The 17,753-nt window shown below is 26.9% G+C and overlaps 2 protein-coding genes across 2 annotated transcripts; one reads left to right on the top strand and one right to left on the bottom strand.

Moving 5' to 3' along the window:
* Positions 1–416: 416 nt before the first annotated feature.
* Positions 417–1,586, top strand: LOC101510888 (transcription repressor OFP16-like). The gene has a single exon (XM_004493630.4). It carries the CDS (start codon positions 576–578, stop codon positions 1,299–1,301), a length of 726 nt encoding a protein of 241 aa, XP_004493687.1. The 5' UTR covers positions 417–575; the 3' UTR covers positions 1,302–1,586.
* A 3,046-nt stretch (positions 1,587–4,632) lies between these two features.
* On the bottom strand, positions 4,633–6,311 carry LOC105851815 (uncharacterized). The gene is made up of 4 exons (XM_027333061.2): positions 6,216–6,311; positions 5,459–5,672; positions 5,082–5,342; positions 4,633–4,874 (listed from the first exon to the last, which is right to left on the bottom strand). Exons 1-4 carry the CDS (start codon positions 6,288–6,290, stop codon positions 4,768–4,770), a joined length of 657 nt encoding a protein of 218 aa, XP_027188862.2. The 5' UTR covers positions 6,291–6,311; the 3' UTR covers positions 4,633–4,767.
* Positions 6,312–17,753: the final 11,442 nt, after the last annotated feature.

Genomic DNA, 17,753 nt, shown 5'->3' with positions numbered 1-17,753 from the left:
AAAAGTGGTTATGTCACTTTATACTCGTATTAAAACTTTTTTTTATATGACATGCATATAATTTTTTTTTTGTTTAGTAGTAGAATATACAAATTGTTTGAACTCAAAAGTCACATATTTGAATAATATATTTTACTTTTTTTCTAACAAATTTTCTTTTGACTCTCAAAACTTTAAAATAAAAGAGAAAGAGTAAGACTAAGAAAGAAAACCACCAAATTATTTAGTTTTTTATTTTAAAAATATATAATTATTAGAAGTTTAATGACTATAAATTTAAAATAATTTTAGACGCTCAACCAATTAAAATCCATGGTTTAATTATTTAAAATAATTTTAACGGTGTATATATATTTTTCTGAATTATTAATCGATGAAAAGAAAAGAAGTTATCCGTACTAAAAGTTTTCGTTGTGATAACTCATACACTTTCTCTCACTTTGGTGTTTGCAATTTGCAAAAGACAGCAACCACTATAAAACCAACCATATCAACCAAGCACCTTCCGCCCCTTCTTTTCATCACTACTCTCTTACGTTTTCCACTCTAAACTATCTATTATAGTTCCAAAAACTATGACAACAACCATACTCACAACAGAAAGAAGAAAAAGAAGAAGAAACAATCTCAAACGACTCAACCAATGTTTCTCAACTTTCATACAACCTTTCACTCCTACAATCACTTCTTCCCTTCAACAACACCAATTTCATCTCAACCGTCCATCACATTCCACCGCTACCTCCACGTCATCAATCATCGTAAAAAATTACAACACTCTCTACCACCACCACACTACCGAACTTGAACCCGAACCCAAACCCGCTGACTTCGCCACCGCCTTCGCCTCTAACCGTTTCTTTTTCTCCTCCCCCGGTCGCTCCAACTCCATCGTCGAATCAACTCCACCCTCCTCCTCCACATCTTTTTCCTCGTCGTCGTTAATTGCCACCGCGCCGGCGCCGGCAGATAATACCTACAAAAACAACACGATTTTCAACGGAAGCGTTGCGGTACCGACATACTCGCCGGACCCTTACGTGGATTTCCGGCGATCGATGCAAGAGATGGTGGAAGCGCGTCCTGAATTGATGAACGACGTGAAGTCGAATTGGGACACATTGCATGAACTTCTTCTTAGCTATCTTGCGCTTAATCCAAAGAGCACACACAAATTCATTCTCGGTGCTTTTTCTGATCTTATCGTTACCCTCATGTCATTCTCTTCTTCTTGTTCTTATCCTCAGCCACCGCATAATTCCAACCATAACGGTGGCGGTGACGGTGACTGTGGGTGTTAATTGCAAAATTTGAAATTGTTGTTTCTCAATTACAATTTCTAAAATAGCATCGCAAATGTAATTTGGCACGCATCAACGCATTTACATGTATTTTTCGGCAATATAAAGTGAACAGTATAATTGCAACTGTAATTTAGGAAGAAATTTAGATATAGTTATTAATGAATGAAAGGGTGCATGTGCATGTGTAATTTGAAAAATGTAACGTGGTGCCAGATGATCATTGTCTCATCATTTTGATTAATTATTATTATTACCACTAAATTCTTAACCACTCATAATTAAGTGTCTTTAATTAAACACATGTTGATAGAGATTTATAATTCTTAATAACAAATTAAAGGTGTAGTGTAATTAAGAGTTGATCTTTTGTAGGATCATCTTGTGTTAATGCTTGTTTTCTTTGATTAGTTAATTAATTAATTAATCATTAATATGCTGCTTCATGGAATTCACATTAATTCAGTTAGTACAGTACGAAGTGACATCTTTAATTTTGTCTTTTTTAATGTGGGGCCGAGGAACCTGAACACCATGCTGGTCCCCTTCTAGCTAGCTCTGTTTCTTCTCTCCTTATCCATCATTTCCATTTTCTCGCTATTCATATGAATACATTTCTTGTTAAAGTTTTACACATGCACTGTAATTTAATTTGAAGGACTATTTCAGACTCATTTTATTATGGGCTACTCTTCTTTTTAGCTAGACGGAATGGTAATAAATAACATTAAATCAATTTTGTTTTACATACAATGTAAAGTTATACATTCAACTTAATAATATATATATCAACATTTGTCAATAAAATTAAAATGTAAAATTTATAATTGATATTTTAATTTAATCATATTAATTTAGAATCAATTTGTGGTATGTGACAATTTTAATAATTACAGTACAAACTTTTACGGTACTATTTTACTACCAGTTTTGATTTGGGGAGTTGAATGTTCTTTTCGATACCTAGCTAGCTTGTCAAATACAGAAAATTTTATTTAAAGTGTCCATCGTACAAAAATGTTCTTTATTTCTTTCTACAGAAGCTAGCAAATGAATGCAGCAAATGAAGGTATTTGGTAATTGGGATGTGAAACTCAAAGAAAACAGTATTGTATATGTAGAGGACAAATTTAGGCTTAGGATATCTACTTAAGAAGTTTCGAATCAGTTAAAAGAAAGAACAAAAAAATTATTTTCTGTCATCTGCAGCTTGCAGAGAAGCACATGAATGATTTTTGTTTCCTATAAACCATTACATAAATTATGTTAATTTTTTTTTGTCATATCTTTATATATCCCAAATCTTAGTCAGGTTTCAGTATTCTAATTTGTAACAAGTGCAATTCAATCTCTGCATTTGTTTGCATGTTATCTTGATTCATTATTGTGATTATTTAACTATTCAAAAATAATCATTATGTAATGCCAACTTGTCAAATTCTGATTCCATGTAAAAACAGTTGAGTATGAGTAGATTTGGTTTAATTAATTACTGTTATTGGACAGTGAAATTAAAATGTGACAAGTTCATATATCAATAAACAAATCTGAGTTCATTGATTAATTAAATTGTCTTTTTATTTGTACAATAATAACCAATCTTTGTGTCTAGATGTGAATATAATAATATATTGGATTTAAAGGAATCAAAAATTGGAATCCCTCCTTTCTGGATTCTAAATTTATTGATTAAAATATTAACTAATAAGCCACGCAGAAGATTCACTGAAATTTATTGAGCAGTTTTTCCCTGTCAAATGGATTGAGGTGTGTGCAACTATCGATACTGTTTTTCTAATCCAGCAAGTATAGCAGAGCAGAAGAAAATAAAATAAGACAAAATTAATATTAATAAATAATAATAATTTTGTAATGGAAACTTATGATAAGGATATGCTTGAGGATTTTTTTTCCACCTATATCTTTTTTAATTTTTTTTAATATATCTCATTTTGAAATTAATATACAAAAATGTTTTATGTATTTATCTTCACGAGGTCGTAAGACGAAAATGTGAACCCATGAAAGAAATTTCATTTTTTTCTTTGGAGAAATCACTTTATGTAAATACGACCATATATTTATTTGATGTTTCCAAAGTAAAAAAAAAATACTATGTATATTAATTTTAAAATAAAATATATTAAATTGTTTTTTAAAAGATAATATAGATGAAAAATATCATATCCCCATACTTATAATAGTCCTACAAGTGGAGGAACAGCGTAGTTGTTACTAGCATATATGCTAAATTATTCCTCCTACAAAATAAATCTAATAAAATATATTAAACTATTTTGTAAAATCTATAAGATTGTTGGGCATTGCATAAATGATTTTTGGAAAGATTCTAATAGTTATGGAATAGTTTAATATATTGAAGATGTTGAAGTTGCAAATAAGTATATATATTTTAAAAAAATACTCTTAAAAGTATTAGTGATCATTATATTGTTAACTCTCTTTTTATCGATCATATCTTTAACAATTGATTTAGAAGGCAATACAATCATTCAACAATTTTCTCCTTTTATTTAGGAAAATAAAGATAAAAATCGGGAAAAAGGTTTCTGACTCGGAATTAGTTGATTTTGAGGAATCAAAAACCTTTTCGGAGATATGTGAGGAATATGACGTACAACCTCCATAAAGGCTTAAAAATATAATTCATAAGGTATTTGGTTCTAATTTATCTAATTCGGCTAACACAGATAAATTACAAGAAGATCATCCATATTTATATATGCGTATTGTTGGTTTTTAAAATGATGTAGTGTTAAAAAAAATAATATTCAAAACGATTCAATCTCTTTAAATTTAAAAGTCAATTTAAAAATTATGGTCTCAAATATAATATATGTAAATATTTTTATTATTGAACGATAATTTACTCCGAACTTAAAGATATTGTAAAATATATATTTTAAGTAATAAAAAGGCTAATGAAATATAGCGTTAAACTAATAATCCAATAATGAAGAGTTTTTTCTTAATTTTTAAAGCAAAGAAAAAGTAATATACATAATGACACTATACTATATATTCTCCACCAAAGAGTTAGAAAATGAGGGAAAAGTCTTACATGCACTTAATTTCCTCTTTAGTGTGAGATCGATTTAATTAGAAGTAGCTAGTTTGGTTGATAATCTCTATTCCTTTTATATTTAATTATGTTAGATGAAAAGTTTATATCATATAAATCAGTATATATAAAATTTTACATATATATATATATATAAAATGATTTGATTTATTATTGAAAAAAGTAAAAGTAAGAAAAATAAACATGTTTGAGAAAAATTTAAATAGATATGAATTGAGAGAATCTAAACTGGTTGAGGATATATATTTTGTAGAAGTTAAGTTGATTTGTAATATAGTAAGACAGTAAACAATTTGATGAATCCTTAAAGTTATAAAACACATATGATAAGAACAGAAAAGAAAAAAGACATACGATATATAGTTACAAGTATGGGTTGACACACATCCTTTTCCATAGATCACGTTTATTTTCGGATCGAATACAGTACCGTCTGCGGCTCCCGTTGAAGTTATCGTTTGTTTTCACACCTGCACAACGTACCAATATTTTCATTAATAAACTTTAATATAATAATGTATTTATTCACAATCTACTAAAAAATGTTCAACATATCAAAGGTAAAAGAAATTGTGTTCATTAATTGAAGTTTCATGTTCAACAATTAATTTGACCATTATAATTACGTTAGTTAAATAAATACACAAAATCTACTTTGAGAGAGTGAAGATCCTCACCAGAAATAGAATCAGTACCAACATTGCCCTGTGCAGTTTCTTTCAAACCAAGCTTAGCACGCTTTGAAGATGCTTGTTCAGATTCACAATCTTCAGAATTTGTTACTGTTTTGGATGAACTTCTTCGCTTCCTGTTTGAAGAGCTTTCAGCACAATCGTTCTTTCTGATAATCTCATCAGCTTCAGTTATAACACTAACACGTGACTCACTTACAATTGGCCTTTCCACTTTCTGTTTTGTGATCTCATCAATGTTGAGAGCTACAACAAAATTAAAGATAATTTTATGTATATTTTTGTTACTAATTCAAAGTGGACATGTAAATGTCCAATTAAAATGGACTTATAAAGTATTGGTAGTAGTTACTAAAATGTACCTTCAATAAAATTGAGGCTTGTATCACAAAAGTTATGTCTTTGTATCCTTTTTTGCAACCTATCTGTTCCATGGAATGCCACTGCATTCTTATTCCTCATTAGCAATTTCGTGATTTTGTCGATTGGCTCAAATCCAAAACGAGAAATCCACGTTTCTTTAACTTCCGAGGCCGAAGGTATGACCAACATCTCAACATTTAAATAGCTTAGTGTCTGGTACATTCATATAAAGTCAGAGAGATAAAAAACATTAACCGACTAAAATAAATAAGAAAAAATGCATGTCTTTGTTGACATCAAATATAAAAAAAATAAAATAATCTATTCATATTTTAATGTATTTTAAAAATATCATTGCATTATTTTCTTAATATTGTAGAAGATAACCGTAATATCTTTTTGTCTTAATCATTTGATCCTTAGGGGAATAAGACTGTAATGCAAAATTTAGTCGAAAGGCAAGTAAAATTTAATTAATAATTGTTTAAGTTATTCTTCCAATTCAGATTCTATTAAACAATTCGTTCTTAATTGATTTTTAATAATATCTTATAGTCAATTAATTAGTTAAGATGACCGTAATAATCAATGATAAGTTAGTAGTTATATATTTTTTTTTACATAAAATCAAGATAATTGAATGCACTTAATATTATTCTTAATACATGTAAAAGTAAATATTTTTTTCCTTCTAATAATAAAGGTGTACATGCATATACATACATGAAATAAAGATAATTAACCTTATGAACTCACCAATTCAATGATATTGAGGAGTAAGCGACACATTCCTTGATTTCGATACGTAAGACGTGTCCCAATAAATGGCATCTCTGCCCGACCTTGTGCATGAATCCTATTTCACCAATTAATAAACTTCATAGTTAGAAAACACATTTAACTATTTTCGATAGTAACAAAAATCAATAACTACTCTACAATATAACAAATGAGACACATTGATAGGAGTAAATGTTCCAAATGAATGGTTAAGAGAGGCAGTGACAATACCTAAATGTAAACTAAGAGTGGTTAATAGATTGAGATATCGTCTCTCATCATGGTGGAGTCGAAATCTATTTATTGGGGGAGGTGTTGTTCTGTTGCGAATGATTTTTCTGTTACCGCTCTTTTATGTTGTTCATCATAACCCAAAACTTTAGATATCAGAAGAGTCAAATTGGACCAACAACAAAAGGTGAAGAAGAAAATTATTCCTAATAAAAATAGATTTCGTGATTGACCTTATAGCTAAATTGGAAGAGGTGAAATACTCAATAACATCATTTTCTATAACTATAGTAACCCCTTAGTCAAAAATGAATGATACTTATGTTTTGATACAATATTGTGCCGATGGATATTTTAATGAATGAATGTTCCTCGTTGCCTTAAAAGATCTAGTCAAAACAAACAAAAAACATTTAAACAAAGCCATTTAAGGTTTAAACTCAATACTTGTGCCAAAAAATAAATTAATTATTGCTTGTCTTCATAAAATATAAATTTACATATCCACTCTCCTCTTTGTACAGATACTAGTTATTAATAAAAATATTGACCCATCTGAAAAAAAAATTGTGCTATAATAACTAGCCTCTTGATTTTCAATGTATTTATTTTTAATTATATTCTTAACTAATACTAGTTACGATATTTTCAATGTCATGCTTTTTTATTAAACATTTATGAAATTAATAATGTATGAATATTGAAGAATGATAATTTAATAAAAGTGATATTCTCTTATTTATTTATACACATTTTTTAATATGTTTAAATTAATTAAATAACTCAATTGTTTTAGGACGGATGAAAGTAGTTTATAAGTGTATGAACATTTATAATAATTTAAAAAAAAAACATTTACCTGATAGTAGCAACACTAATCGTCTCAGCTTCATTTTCTAGAAGTACAGTAAAAAATCCTCCATAGTCCACAGCAGGCGAGTTTGACCTGAACATGATAATAAGAATATAAATAACAAAAATTTTATATATATATATATCCCATGAGAATTAGATTTTCAGATGCACTGTACATAAATCAAAAAATATTTTCTAAAACGATACTAGATTTGTTATGTATAGTCTATCTCTGTCATTAGTTCATTAAGAATCAAAGACGAATTTAGAAATGACGGTGCAATAATAATTGTATGTGGTCAACGACACCAAGACGACAACGACGTAAACACAAGTGAATTGAGAGTGACACAGATGAGAGATCTTGTAGCGGCGATGGAAGAACGGTGGAGAGTTCTTCTCATGACAGTGAAAGGACGACAGAAGAGAACGATTCTCTTTCATGGTAAAGTGATTTATTTAGTGAGAGGAAGGAACCAAGTTTTAACCTTTAAATTAATAATTATTTAAATTTTAATTATGAGTATTATATTTAAAAGATAAAGGCATTTGATATAAATAGTGAACTAAATATAAGATGTATAGATTTTGGTACAAATAGTAAACTTAATATTTAATATATAATGTATAGATTTTGATGCGCAGAAAATTAACACCTTCATTAATTATAAAATAAAAAATACCAATATACTTTTCTCTAGTAAGAGTAACATATGAGACGCTTTCTCCTTGTACACAACTATAAATCTCAACCATATCCTAATTGTCTCTTCATCTACCTCATCTCTCGTTAACCCATTTTCTAAAATCTAATATTTTGTCCACATTATCTACTGAAAGAGAAAGAGAGAACAATCTAGCAAATTTATCCTTTATTGCACCCCATCCTGCCCAACTATCCCCCAAAACCATCTCATCCCTCACCATAGATTCTCCATATCGAATAATAACTAACAATAAGTTATTGGAGTAATTGTAAGGAAATTGGTTTAAGCAAAAATAGAATAAAATGGCAAAGTGACCATACCGACGGCTACATAGAATACTAGGGATCATCTCAATATTCTTGCCTTTATCATCCATAAAAATTGGTTTAAAGCACTCATCCATTATTGATAATGCATCAACCAGCTTCAAATTAACCTCCCTACTTTCCATTTTTGAAGCACTCGAGCCCAAATGTGATTTAGAAACAAAAGTGCAAAAATATCCACTTCCAATTTCATGTTTAACCCCTACAAGCATTTCAAGTCTCTCCAATGTCTGGAAACACAAAATATTTAAATACATTAGTTTTTCCTTAAAAGAGAACAGCAACATTAGTTATTACAATTAATTATCTCAAAAATTTCTTCATCGTTGAAAAATACCACAAACATTTTTTTTACTCAAAATTAAGATACTACAAACATAGATATATACTCAATTTGTATTAAAATTTAACGGCCTTCATTACTAGCTAAAACGAAGGAGCACTTCCTCATCCAGATTATATATATAATATTAATTCAAGCATAAATATTACATACATGATAGGGAATTCAATACGTAGCCTTTGTACCTTATAAAATAAGATTCATGTCTCATACAAGACATTCTTCTACATATAGAACAAGAAAATCTATATAAAAAGTAACCAAATATGCAATTAATATAAAAATTGAAAGCAGTGCGTGTCATGTCTAAATTGAAGATAGAGAAAAAACCTAATAGCTAATATATTCAGTGATAAAAAAAGAACATTAATATATAGAACATGTACTATATATGAAATAAAAACCATTGAAATTTTAGCCATGACTAGAAACATAAAAAAAAATAGTATTAAAAACTTTTGCATCACTTTAACAAAATTCAAAAACAACAATCAAGATTAAGTATGAAAGAAAAAAAAAACATTACCTGTTGACATCTTTTTCCACAAAGAAATGGGTAATCCGAATCCACAGTTTCACAAGAGTATATGTCACAACAAGATTTGTGATCTACAAAGATACAAATTTTGTTCATTTTTTTAGTGAAAAAAAAACACATTCTTGAAAAATGAGTGTTCAAATATTTTTACCCAAAAAATAAATAAATAACTATCTATATAAGTAATTAATATTAGTAAAAAATATAAGTAATTAATAAATTGACGGTGAAGAGGAAATACATCTTTTTCTACATGATAGACATACGATCAATCCATCATTAGGATTATTTTTAGTATATCTTTTTACACTTTTTTCAATTTTACTACAATATTGACACGAACAGTAACCACAGTTCCAGTCACCCAATGGAAGCTCCTGCAATAACAAAAAAAAAAAGAAGATGGTTTACATAGTAAAAAATTAAGTTAAATTATTTCAATATATGTGGCTTTATATATCATTACAATACAATTACCGCTTACACTATTAGAAAAATTTAATAATTGCTTAAAAAAATTAGACATAAACAAACTTCTTAATTGTTAATATCATATGTCGGGTGACCACTATAAATTTGTTAGAAAGTGATGAATAACAAAAACCGTAACCTAACACGATCTTGAGCGATAGATAATGATTGGTTACAATATAAATATAGGGAGAATATGAAGAGTTTTACAAAAGGTGAGAGAATATTTAAGTGACGTATTAAAAAAAATCACATAATTTTTTTTATTGACTATGATCAAGATTTAACTCTGATATAAATTTTTTCTTATTTGATATGTTTCATATATATATATATATATATATATATATATATATATATATATATATATATATATATTGTGTCAACAAAATAAACTCACCATGGCCAATCTTTGACATGATGATTATATGAATGATAAATAAATAAAATAATGATCTCTAAAATGACAGAACAAATGAATGAAAATAAACCAATTAAAAGTCCCCATAATATTTATAAATTAAGACACTTACTTTCATATCTAAACAAGTTAGATGAAAAGACGAAGGACAACTATCACAGCAAATTAAATCTCCCCCATATCCACAAAGGGCACATATATCATAATTTGGGTCCTCTGATTGTCTTTGAGATGACAACTTCATTTTAATAAAAGCTCTAGATCTGTACAAAACAAACTCGTCAATTTCAAATAGAGTCAAGAGAAAAATCAAATACATAACTATATATCAATTTAAATTTCCAGAAAAAGTTTAAACTACTCACCACGTAAATGAATTTTTTGTTTGAACAAGTACTAATTTTAAATTAAGAAGAGAATACAACAAATATTCTAATCCGAATAATTAAAAGGAAAGAAATTAACGAGGAAGAAAGACCCCAATCTCCTAACACTTAGATTTAGCCCTAATCAAAAATCATTTTCAAGATAATATTTGAATAACCAATCGTTAAAAATCGCATATTTCATAGACTGTCGTTTTTTAGATCTAATAGTAAATTGTGTATTTTGTGCTCGAATTTGAGTCTATTAATATATTGTCTTTTGAACAAAAATTAGCTACCAATTGTTGAAAACCTCACACTAGATTTGTAGATCAAGATCATCATGAAGGTGACAAAACAACCACAATAGTGAATCTCAAACTAAAGTCAAATCTTGCTTACCTCAAACGCTCAAACCCTAAAATAACATAAAAGGGAAAGAAAAAAAATAGGGACATGACCAACTTCCATTTTCTTCATAAAAAAAATGGAGAATGTACAAGACTTAAAAACATCATATCAAACTTCCAAAGAAAAATCATTTTTGATAAATTATAAATCTGATTTCTATTACACACTCTACACACATAAAAAGAGGTAATAATACTGAACTCTAAACTCGATAGGATCACCTTAATGTAAGCGAAATAAATTGTTATGAGTTGGGGAGAGCTAAACTATAACCAATGAATCAGTGATGGAATAGGAGCAATGTGGGTGGTTTGTATATGGAGGAAGAGTTAGATATGTTTTGGTTTTGGTCTATGGTTGATATAGGGATTGGGAAATTGGAATTAAATTTGAGGACGTTACCTTTGTTGGCACTACAATAAGAGAGAAGGGGGAGGCATTGCATGGACCTCACGTGTCCGTTTATAACTTGATATTTCTTCATTTTCCCACTTCCTTCCATCTCATGTCTTAACCCACAAATGATATGTTATAATCCTAATTTTTTTTATAATATTATTTAGTTTATCTTACTATAGGAAAAAATTTGCACTAAATATTTGTTCAAACATAAAATCTACCAAATAAGGTTTTTTTTTTTTTGGTACTTAATAAGTATATGATAAAATGGCAAGAGGTAAATAAGTTTTAGTTTTTGTCAAAAAAATTACATTTTTTAATTAGTTTCTAAAAAAATTATCATACAAATAATTTTATACTTTAAGAAATGTCAGCATATATTTTTAAATGATTTTTTGACAAATATATTTATAACATTATAAAAAGTTCCACAAAAAAAATATTTATTACTTTGATCTTGAGTTTGTGACATTTAAAAAATAATATTTAATTCATATAAAGTTATAATATTCTAAATTTTTATGAAGAAATAATTTTATAGATGAAGGACAAATAAATATATTTCGTTCTAGTAGGAACAAAAATTACTTGTAAGTAATTGTGTAGGGACAGTTAATCAAGTGATGTCTTTGAACTCTATTTTTGCACACAAAAATTATGCAAGGACAAAAAATGTGTGATTTTTTTATAGTTAAAGATTAAAAATAAAATTTAAAAATTTAAAAACTAAAATTTTATTTAAACTTTAATTTATTGTATTTTATTGATTCACCGAAAACTAAATGTAGATAAAATATAATTATTTATTATATCAAAGGGAATTTTTTATGCAAATGGAGTGACAAACATCATCTAAAATTAATACAGCCAACAGAGGAAGAATTTTGCATGAAAAATTATGCAGACAAAAAAAAATGTGGTTTTTTTTTATTATAGTTTAAAATTAAAAAAAATAAAGTTTTAAAATTTAAGGATGAAAAAATTATTCAAACTTTAACTTATTATATCTTATTTTTCTTTTTTTTTTTTAAAAAAAAAAACTTATTGGATTTTGTTGATTCATTAAAAATTAAATTTAGACAAAATATGATGTTTATCATATCAAATATCATCTAAGATTCACACAAACAACATAAATGATATTAGAGAGAGATAAATATAATTTCAACCATTTTTTAATCATTTCCAACCATTTTTTACCATATAATTATTTCCTTCCATTATTAATTACTATTTTTGTAAATCAATACGCAATACATTTTTTTTACGGAAATAAATGCACATACATGTTGACTGACGTATTTATAAAGAAAACATTTTTTTTTAAGAGGCAATAAAGTAAACATTTAATGTCTTATCGTCTAACTTTGACTATTGTACAAATTCATTTTTCTGAAATTTTAATATTTTCAATTTTATAATATTTTAGATTAATTTTTATATATCAATGGTGTAAATTTTTTTTTCACATGCATTTAATTAAATCATGTTAAATAAATAGGAAAAAAAAATATGCACAGTTAATGTAATAAACTAACTTTATATTGACGGTCAATAATAATAAAGTATAAGATCATTTTTTTATAAAAAGGAAACTGTTACAATTTACATTAGCTAAATGATTAGTTTATGTTGATCGATAATATAAAATAGATAATCGTTGTACTCATATAAATATGAATAGAGATAGAAATTAATATTGTTGAATGATTTTATTGAGTGTATGTATAAAATAAATTTCCTTGTTAGTATATACAAATTAACTTCGTAACTTTTATTTTTATTAAAATTATATTATTTTATGAAAAAGAATAGCCACATATTCCTTCAAATATTATTTCTTAGTACATGAAAGAAAATGAAAAAAAAAAAAAAAAGGATAAGGCATTAGGAAAGAAACAAGATTGTTATTTCATTTTATAATTATTCTACTTTTTAAATTAGTCTTCTTTTGACTTAAAATAGATAACATGTTTATCCCATAATTTTATTATTATTCAATAAAAGTATATTATTTCTAACCTTAAATATAATTAAAAAAAGTATGTATTTGTTTGACTTAAATCTATTCATATTTAGTGTAATTGCTCCAAAAATCTATTCATATTTAATGTTATTGTTCCAGAACTACCCTTGCAATAATTAATTACTTAATATTGTGGTTTTTGCAACAAAAAAGAACCTAATATTGTGAGCTATATACAGCAACAAAAAATAATAATTCATTTAATAATAATCCTTAATAAGTTTGAAGGTAAATATTTTGATTTTTAATTGAGACTATATAGAGTATTAAATTTTTTACTAAAAAAAGGAACGTTAACTTAGTAAAAAAAAAAAAGAGTACTAAATTTTAAGACGGTAGAGATTGGAACCAGATTTTTTTTATTTAAATATTTTTTTTATTTAAATGTCTTATTTTTCTTTTCAAGTAGGAAGTCACTTCTCCGAAAAACATGTTGGAAGAGAGTTTTTTTAAACTGTTATAGGAGGTCGCTTCTCCGTGAACGACATGTAACTAGCTTCATTTTTTTATTTTTTTTTTATATTTTAATATTTGTTATTAATTATTTAATAAATTAAAATAAATTAAATTATTTAAAAAAATAATAATGCTAATAATAATTTAAAATAAAATATATTAATAAATTATAAATTAATTTTATATTTTAATTATTACTATTATAATAAATAATTATTATAATTATAATTAAAATGATTAAATTAAAATGATTAAATTATATTATAAAGTAAAAAAAAATACATCAAATTTGAGTAGATGTATCATCAGCGTTTAGACAATGTTTTCTAGTATGATCAGATACCCGACATAATCTGCATTTTCTTGGTACTCTTTCTGTAGTGAACCCATTTATGTTCTAATGTGTTTACTCTTTGGGCAACATTTATTGACTCTCCGCATTAGTGGATTCTGACACACTTTAACACTTTCATATTGTGGCCAATATCCTTCGTTTGGTATGAGTTAAAATGTTTCATCGTAGACTTTTAGTATCATTTCCACCTTGTACACATCAGGTATAAGCCTCCAATAATTATATTTTATGCTAGAACATGCTGCTATCACATGTGGACAAGGCATATGTTTAACTTGATATTTCCCACAATCGCACCACCTGTTAGAAAAGTTTACATTGAAATGACCAATTGGTCGCTCTTCTCTTAAAACTATTATCTCGTGGACCATTGTAACACCCCAAAATTTTCATATATATTATATATGTATCTTTTTAGTAATTGCTATTATTAAATTAATAATTATTCTATGTGTAAATAAATTAAATTAAATTTTATCACACTATATTCTACCTAAATAATTATAATCTTCACTTTTATTTAATTGTTTTGACGTGACAATTACATGGGGACTATTTATGATGTCATTATTTCATAAATGGACATTTTTTTATTTGATTAGTTTCGATAATCATGAAATTGATGTGTTAGAAATGTTTATTTTATTTTGTTATGTGTGAGTGGTATTCTTGTCTTGCTTGATTTATTTTAGTTGATAAAATATTAGTTGATTTATTTAATTAAATTAGAATTTACATAAGTTATATTGTTTGTTAGTTTTATTTGCGACCAAATAAGTATTCAGTTTAGGAGATATTATAGAGTTAGTGAAACCAACCTTTATGTATAAGTGTTTTGAAAATATTTTTGGTTCATCCTATAAAAACAAAAATTAGTGACTCATTCTTTTACTCTCCTTTATGACAAGATTTTATGACAATTCATGGTGTTTTCTTGGCATAATGTGCATTAATTCATTTTAAACACCTTTAATTTATTTTTTAAAGAAAGATTATAAATTTAATTATAAGTTTTTTGTGCAATTAAGAGAGGACACAAAAAGACTATTGTCCTTTTTGTATCTCATGCATTAATCTCTTTTAAACTAAAATTATAATTTTATTATAATTGTGTACAAAAATAATTCTATGAAATTTTTGGTTTCGTAACTATTAGATAAAAAATTTAAAAGGGTGATGTGACAATCTCAAATTTATTTATTTAATTAAAATTAGTGTGTGACACCCTTCAATATATGGTGAACTCTATTAGTTAATCCAAATTAACTCATACATATAAATACACATGATTTCAATTGACTTTGTAACAACCTAATAAAATTAAAGAAAATGTAATTATTGGTAGTATAATGTTGGAATTAAGTGCACTTCAATTTTAGACAAGAAATCAATGGTAATAGTGCAAAGTAAATAGCTTATATGTTCATACATTCCCATTAGGCATATGGTTGGCACACCTATTTGTCATTCGTACACTCTCAAAATAATTTTCTGAGTCGTAAATTCTAATATCTATTGGTGTTGAATTCATTACTGCCTCATGAGCTATTTCTCGTGCAAATTTAGAGGTGTTAAGAAAGAAAGCGCCTAAGGTAAGGGCTTTTCCCCATGCAATGTTAGGCTAGATATTAAATTAATAGTTTGTAAGATATTGATATATGTCTTGATGTCTTAAAAGAAAAATATTGAATTCTGTTTGCCTTAAAGAATTTAACTATAATATTATGTTTTATGAGTAATATGTTTGCTTTGATAAACTTAATTATAAAATTTCAATTTTTATCATTATAACATAAGTAATATGTTTGGTGTCATATATTTGATGTAAAGTTATTATTTTTGTGTCGTTTATGTGTACTTAATTATAAAGTTATGATTTTTATTATGATCTCATGAGTAATATTTTTTTTAAGATATCTTTTATTTAAAGTTTCGATTTTTGTACTATTTCGTTTCAAAGTTTTGATTTTTAAGAAATCTATGAGTCTTGGGGGAATTGGTGATTTGTGTGATTATCTAAGTGAGTGGTGACATGCACCTTTGAACATCATTATCATTTCATAACATATCATATGCATCTTTGTGGACGCCTGTGTGGTTGGTTTAATTTTCCCCATTGGTATGGGTGACTTCTGTGTGGATGCATGTGTGGCTGGTTATATCCGGATCATGTATATTTAGGAGCATGCATAACTTGCATATATTCTATTGTTATTTTTATTTTGATCTAATTATTTGCTCTACGGTTGCTACTTGATTTATTTAGATACATTTTATGACTTTTAATACATCTTTGAAAACTATTAAAGAACCAATTTCTTTAAATCTTTTATGACGAAAGGATTTTATATTCATATTTTATGGTTGTTAATTTATTATTTGGTTTAATTTTTGTTGTGGGATGAACTGACCCCTTACACCAATATTTAGGTACTAATGATCTCAATAATGATCTCAAAAGTTGTATAAATGATGTTTGATTGGTGCACGCGCGTGGGAAAATGAGACCTTTACTTTAAAAATAATATTTTGTATTACTAAAAATTCTGTCGTACATTGTAAATTTATTTACTTTTCATCATTAACTTTTAATAGAAATGCGGAAGTGAGATTTCATTTGCTGGTAAATAATTGAATGTAATTAATTTCAGTCAACCTTGCTTATTTTGAATTTCACTTAAAGATACTTTATTTTATTTTGGAGCATAAATGAATATTGATCTAATAACTGGAATATTAATTTTGCAAATAAATGAATAAACAATATTTTAGTAAATTGCACTACATTCTTTTACAAAAAAAAAATATCAAGTCATTTTCTGACGCATCTTCAAATTATTACATGATGAATTACTTCTAAAAAAAATTATAGTTATTTCTAAAAGAAAACTAATATTTTTAAGTAATTTTTGGATCAAAAAATTTGGGGCGTTACAACCATGAAAGTATGATTGTTCTGATCAAAACTATCCACTCTATGACTATTGGATTTATTATTTCCAATTTTATAAAATTTATGCAAGTTTCTGTGTATACACATGACCAGAAGCTAAAATTGATTTGTGTCGTTTTCCCAAGGTTGGAAACAGTGTCCCTGTTTTAAAATAAGTTGATTGGACCAAAGTTGTGATGGGAAGGTTGCACGAACCTTTTAGTACTGCGTCAATCGACTCCAAAAGGTTGGTTGTCATCTGACCCTAACAGCTACCTCCATCGAATGTTTGAATCCAATCTTGTCAAGGTATGTTGTTTAACCATTTTAAAATCTCCAGATTTACTATGTCGATTTCTCTATGGTAGTATCGATATGTAGGCTCATTGATCGAGTAACCTGTAATGAAATAGTAGACAATGCATTATTATACTAATTATATAAATTAAGAATAAAATTATTAAAAATTACACTAATTATAAAAATGAAGAATGAAACTATTTTCCATACAAATAACTTTTTTCTTCAAAACATTGTCCTTAAATTCCCTTGCAAAATTTTGTGAAATATGTCAGACGCAGAACATATGCTTTGACGGAGGTTCTTGTCACCCATTATTCGCATTATTATAAGCACTCTTAATGGATTCGTGTCTATCTGAAATCAAATAAATGTTGA

The sequence above is a fragment of the Cicer arietinum genome, chromosome 3 (assembly GCF_000331145.2).
Source record: "Cicer arietinum cultivar CDC Frontier isolate Library 1 chromosome 3, Cicar.CDCFrontier_v2.0, whole genome shotgun sequence".
In the NCBI taxonomy this organism is placed as follows: domain Eukaryota; kingdom Viridiplantae; phylum Streptophyta; class Magnoliopsida; order Fabales; family Fabaceae; genus Cicer; species Cicer arietinum.
The sequence above is the reverse complement of the archived record's forward strand: the minus strand, read 5'-3'. Positions and strand labels throughout refer to the sequence as shown.

Excerpts from the sequence above, each read along its gene's own strand:
- LOC101510888 (XM_004493630.4), top strand. The coding sequence starts at position 576 with ATGACAACAACCATACTCACAACAGAAAGAAGAAAAAGAAGAAGAAAC.
- LOC105851815 (XM_027333061.2), bottom strand. The coding sequence starts at position 6,290 with ATGCCATTTATTGGGACACGTCTTACGTATCGAAATCAAGGAATGTGT. Across the intron at positions 5,673-6,215 it reads TCCTCAATATCATTGAATTG|ACACTAAGCTATTTAAATGT; the intron begins GTGAGTTCATAA and ends TGAATGTACCAG. Across the intron at positions 4,875-5,081 it reads TGGTACTGATTCTATTTCTG|GTGTGAAAACAAACGATAAC; the intron begins GTGAGGATCTTC and ends TACGTTGTGCAG.